The sequence below is a fragment of the Branchiostoma floridae genome, chromosome 16, assembly GCF_000003815.2.
Source record: "Branchiostoma floridae strain S238N-H82 chromosome 16, Bfl_VNyyK, whole genome shotgun sequence".
NCBI classification, from domain to species: domain Eukaryota; kingdom Metazoa; phylum Chordata; class Leptocardii; order Amphioxiformes; family Branchiostomatidae; genus Branchiostoma; species Branchiostoma floridae.
The window spans coordinates 9,171,039-9,175,678 of NC_049994.1; the positions used below are offsets into that span (position 1 = coordinate 9,171,039).

General features: G+C 39.5%; 1 protein-coding gene across 1 annotated transcript in view; it reads right to left on the reverse strand.

The window, feature by feature from the left end:
• Positions 1-1,149: 1,149 nt before the first annotated feature.
• The window catches only part of LOC118432732 (methylsterol monooxygenase 1-like), a 4,612-nt gene continuing 1,121 nt past the window's right edge, over positions 1,150-4,640 (reverse strand). Inside the window, exons 2-7 of the mRNA XM_035844341.1 lie at positions 4,103-4,180; positions 3,662-3,810; positions 2,875-3,001; positions 2,641-2,689; positions 2,305-2,460; positions 1,150-1,770 (exon numbers count right to left, since the gene is read on the reverse strand). Of these exons, the coding sequence (XP_035700234.1) occupies positions 1,619-1,770; positions 2,305-2,460; positions 2,641-2,689; positions 2,875-3,001; positions 3,662-3,810; positions 4,103-4,180 (711 nt within the window). The 3' untranslated portion in view covers positions 1,150-1,618. The remainder of the gene's footprint in view (positions 1,771-2,304; positions 2,461-2,640; positions 2,690-2,874; positions 3,002-3,661; positions 3,811-4,102; positions 4,181-4,640) is intronic.

A 4,640-nucleotide genomic window follows, 5' to 3' on the forward strand; every position in this document is an offset into this window, starting at 1 on the left:
AAGTCAGGTAACGTTACCCGTTTTTACACCTGTGAGAAGTGAGTAAAGTATTGAAAAGTGTCTTTCCCAAAGGCATATACTAGTAATCGACAGTATAACAGAATCTAGTCTATTGGCATTTTAACAAACAAAACCCACTTTATTGGTATATAAAGGGAAAATATCATAACCCATTGTTCTGCTAGTGAAATGTTTCTCATTCTTCATCCTAAGTGGTGGCGATTTCGAAATAAAAGTGTAAATAAACCCCAGAATACAAACCCCTTTGTGAGCCTTTCACAATTTCCCCATTCCCGAAAAGACCAAAAGTTGGCAATTTGACGGTCCCTTTTGCTACTTTTCTGTCAACGACCGGGAGCGGTACTGCACATTGGGCTCTGATAGGGTTTGCGATTCCGACTGGTAAACTATGAAAATATGCAATACATCAGTGAACAATTCCCTGAACAGGTCCAGACGCCTTCGCATACATGTCGATTTACATTTGAGACTACTTGACATAAAAGAAACCTTGAAAGAAACGATTTGTAGTCGCCGGGCAAGGGGCCAATGTAACACAATAGAAGCGCCACCTATATTCACGTTCAGATAATTTTTGTACGTGCTGAGGAGTTTTAAATTCAATGTGGACAGTCCCTTCTTTTCTTGACAACCTCGGAAGTTTGACGTTTTTGTCCAGCTGTTCATCCGCAAATGATGGGCATCTGGTACCATCAGATTATAAAATGTTCTTTCAGGTTGTACATGTATATGTACGTTGTCCTGTTCAAGAAGATGGTGAAAGAAATGGACATAATTTCCTTTTTCATAAATTGGCCATCCGTTCGCACCTCCTTTACTTACCTTTTACTAGATAATTAATAAGAGGCCATGGCCACAGACAATAAACAATAATAAAAAATAAAAAAAACAATCGAAAAAAATTCCCGAAGGAGGTAGTAACGTTATATGTCCTGCACAATATTCGGAATGATGTCACAATGTTTTTCTCTGTACCTTTATTTGACAGAAGGTCGTCACATTGCGAGTACTATTCTTGAAATACACGATGTGCCAAAGGCAGGTTGTTCATGTTATCATGGAAAGTTACAATTCCTGTTGCTATACATAGAAATAAAGAAAACCTGATGAAAACTTTTATCAGCAATATATATCACTAGACCACAAATACCAACTTGACAACTGCTTTTATATCAGTAACATCAACTGTAAGAATTAAAAATATATTATACATAATAATGTGCAGTGTATTACTGTATTACCATTCACTATATCGGACTCAATCTATTTACATTCATATACTATATCCTTGCTTTGATAATGAATATCACGTCAATTTAGAAAGTCACAAAGTGTCTACCAGACCTAATATTAGGTCAGTTTTTGTACGTCTGCACATATCATCTTCATACAACTATATTTTGTATGGGTACTTTGCTTCCTAGAGACGAACACCAAAGGTGCAGAAACAGACAAAATGTTCTCTAATCGTTGTCAGTAACGTTTGCACACACTTAAAAATTGAATCGTCCTAAATTTGATTACATATTGTACACGACATATTCTTACAAGGAAATCGCTCTTCTAAGACACTTCCACTGTACTTAAGTACTACAGGTCACTCTTGTTTCTTTGCGCCCTCCTTAGTGGCCATCTTTTTCTGGTAGTCCTTGTACTGCTGGTCGGTGCCGAACAGCTGGTCCCACCAGGTGAAGGTTGAGGAGTAGTTCCCGGTGAAATTCATGTGGTGGAAGTCGTGGAACCGGGCGCCTGGCAAAATTAATAACGTATAACAAATATGTCAACTCTCATGTTTCATTTAACGACCAAATGATGTACAAAAAGTAAATTTATGACCAATCTTTCATTACGAAGGATTACGCAACTACTAGCTGGCACGTAACATATTACGTCATCAATGTATCAAAGGTATCAGAAGTCGGCAACTTCCCCCTCCCCGATTTAATGAACGTTGACTTCTGAGTAAACATTTTTAGTGTACGTTTTTTTGCTGGAATGATAGATTTCTTAAATTTTACCTTAACAGCATGTAGGTAAGATCTATTTCATTCTATTCATCACTCAAATGCAGAGTAACAGCGCGACATGGCATGTCTCATTGGCTTTCGTACGATTAGTGACAGAACCAACTGCCGACAAGGATCTATGAAAGAGTATAATATCCGTAACAAGATAGCCGGATTTGATACCACATATGCACGACATAGAATACCCCTAGTTTGCGATCGTATGACGATCGTAGGACGAATGTGACAGGACGAAAGTTCGTCATGCAGTACTAACCTCCGTAGAAGGGAATGAGGTGAAGCGGGTTGAGGGGCACGTCGTAGCCGCTGTGCACGTCGATGGTCTCGATCAGTCGCACGGCCACCCATGCCCACATCTGCACCATGTGCGTGCAGCACGTCAGGATACCCAGGAAGAACCCGGTACCCAAAACTGCACGGTGAAACAAAATCAAACAAAACAAATATAAGATACACAAAGTATACAATAAAATACTACTGATTTTAATGTTCGTGGTAGGAGGTGAAATATTTGAAACAACCGTTGTAGCACGAAATTAAAATCTTGCATATAGATTTGAGTATCATTACAGAACTATAGGCAGATGCTTACCGACTGTCTCCACCGGATGTGCGTATTCCGCCACAGCTCCGAACGGCACCTGAAAAAAAGAGGCAATTTTTCAATTCCTTGTAGATAATAACGTAACATGTCTGATATATTTTCATGATCACCGCAAGTTTACATAACAAATCCACACTCACACGGCAACGAAAAAACCTTTCTGTTTTCTGGGGAAGGTATCTATCAACAAAGAAAAAAAAAACATAGTTACGAGTGGCTGACCTGGAAGTGGTGGTGCACCTTGTGCACGTACTTGTAGTACCTGCGGTGGTGCATGATGCGGTGCAGAACGTAGTGCCACAGGTCCTCAATCACGGCACAACAGAACACCTGCATGCACAACACGTACCTGCAACAACAGGTACAAAGACGAGGTGGTCACTTACACAGAATTGTACAGGGCATCGAAATTCGGGCCAAATTTTGGCCAACGTACCTCAGGTGTGCTTCCTGTTTATGTTACGTACAAAAGTTAGCTTGGCATTCCATGCAAATAAGTTTTGATCTCTGGACAATTTGAACAACTGCAGTTTGTTCTTAGAATGCACTGTATCCTAGACCAATACTTCTAGGTGTATTGTGTACACGTCTTCCGTCCTGTGGTTCAATGACCTACATATCACCACCAACAGATTGGACAAAAGTGCAAACAACCTACAGGTCGCTAAATCGGCCAGCAGAGCAGGAAAATAAACTTATCAACATCGTAGCGGGTCATTTTCGTTCTGTAGCAACCTATAAAATCTGCACTAAAAGATCGTCTAAAAAATGGCGGCTCTAACGTTAGACCACAGTAAAGTTTCAAAACAACACACAGTGAGTTTCTAATATTATAGCCGTGTTACATGCTTCATCATTATTTTTATCAAGCTGATATTTTCTTGTTTAAACAAAGAAATGGGTGCCCAGATAGCAAAGTTGTGCGCATTTGTTAAAGGCTTCAACTTGTCTAAAGCGTTAATATTGACGGTATATCTAAACATAAGTAAACACACAAATAAACAAATACCATGGCGGCATGGAGTCGTAGTCGTAAGGAATGCCGAACCACTGGGTGAAGTGGTAGGTTCCGCACATGAGTGGCAGTTGGATGAAGAAGTGGTTGAACATGATGACCTTCAGACACTGTAACTGTCCGGCCAACGTCTCCGGCTTGTCCTGTAGGGAAAAGTGTTATCGTAAAGATGGACAAAAATAAAACATGGCACTATTAGTACTGTCATGTCCACACTCGAAAGTGTTTTCCAGAAATTATGTTTCTGTGGGTGGATGCGTTTGTTATACGTAATACTGTCGGAAAATGAAAGTACAAATAGTATGTACGCAGTAAGTCCAATCTATTTGCTATTTTTTCTACAATTCACTATCGTATCTTGTGATTTTCTTCGTATTACGCATAACAACTAATTCTTGTGCTCTTCTCAAAAAGAACTAACACAGTTATACTTACGTTTTGGATCTTGTATTTTTGCATGAAAGGCAGGAACTGGAAGATGAAGCCTGGTAGGCAGATCAGGAAGTAGAGTAGCTGTGGTGGTAAGGTAGGAAAATGTCTTGTCAGTACATGTAATGTTACATCTTCATGGGTAACGTTAACTCAACCGTCAAGATTTCCGTTTTGTTTACAATAGAGCGCATAAAAATACACTGCATTTTTTCTTGGCGTACTTTTCAAAATTGTGTCAATCCCCGTTGCATAAATCTAAGAGTAATATCAGTGTTTCCGTGGAAAAGTTTCTTGATTAAAAAAAAAAACATTTCTGATTGTAAAGGTGCTATTTTGTACCCATTATCTTCCGTGTTGCATTTCGTTATCTTTTATGCAACCTGCCAAGACCACCTGATGACGTCACATCGACTCATACTTATGATCCAATGGACGACGGCGTAGTGAGTCCACATTATCTCGGAGCAGATGTACGGGTTTCTTGGATCATGTCATTTAGATCACAATGTCTATACTATGAGACCGCTAGATAAAATGCACA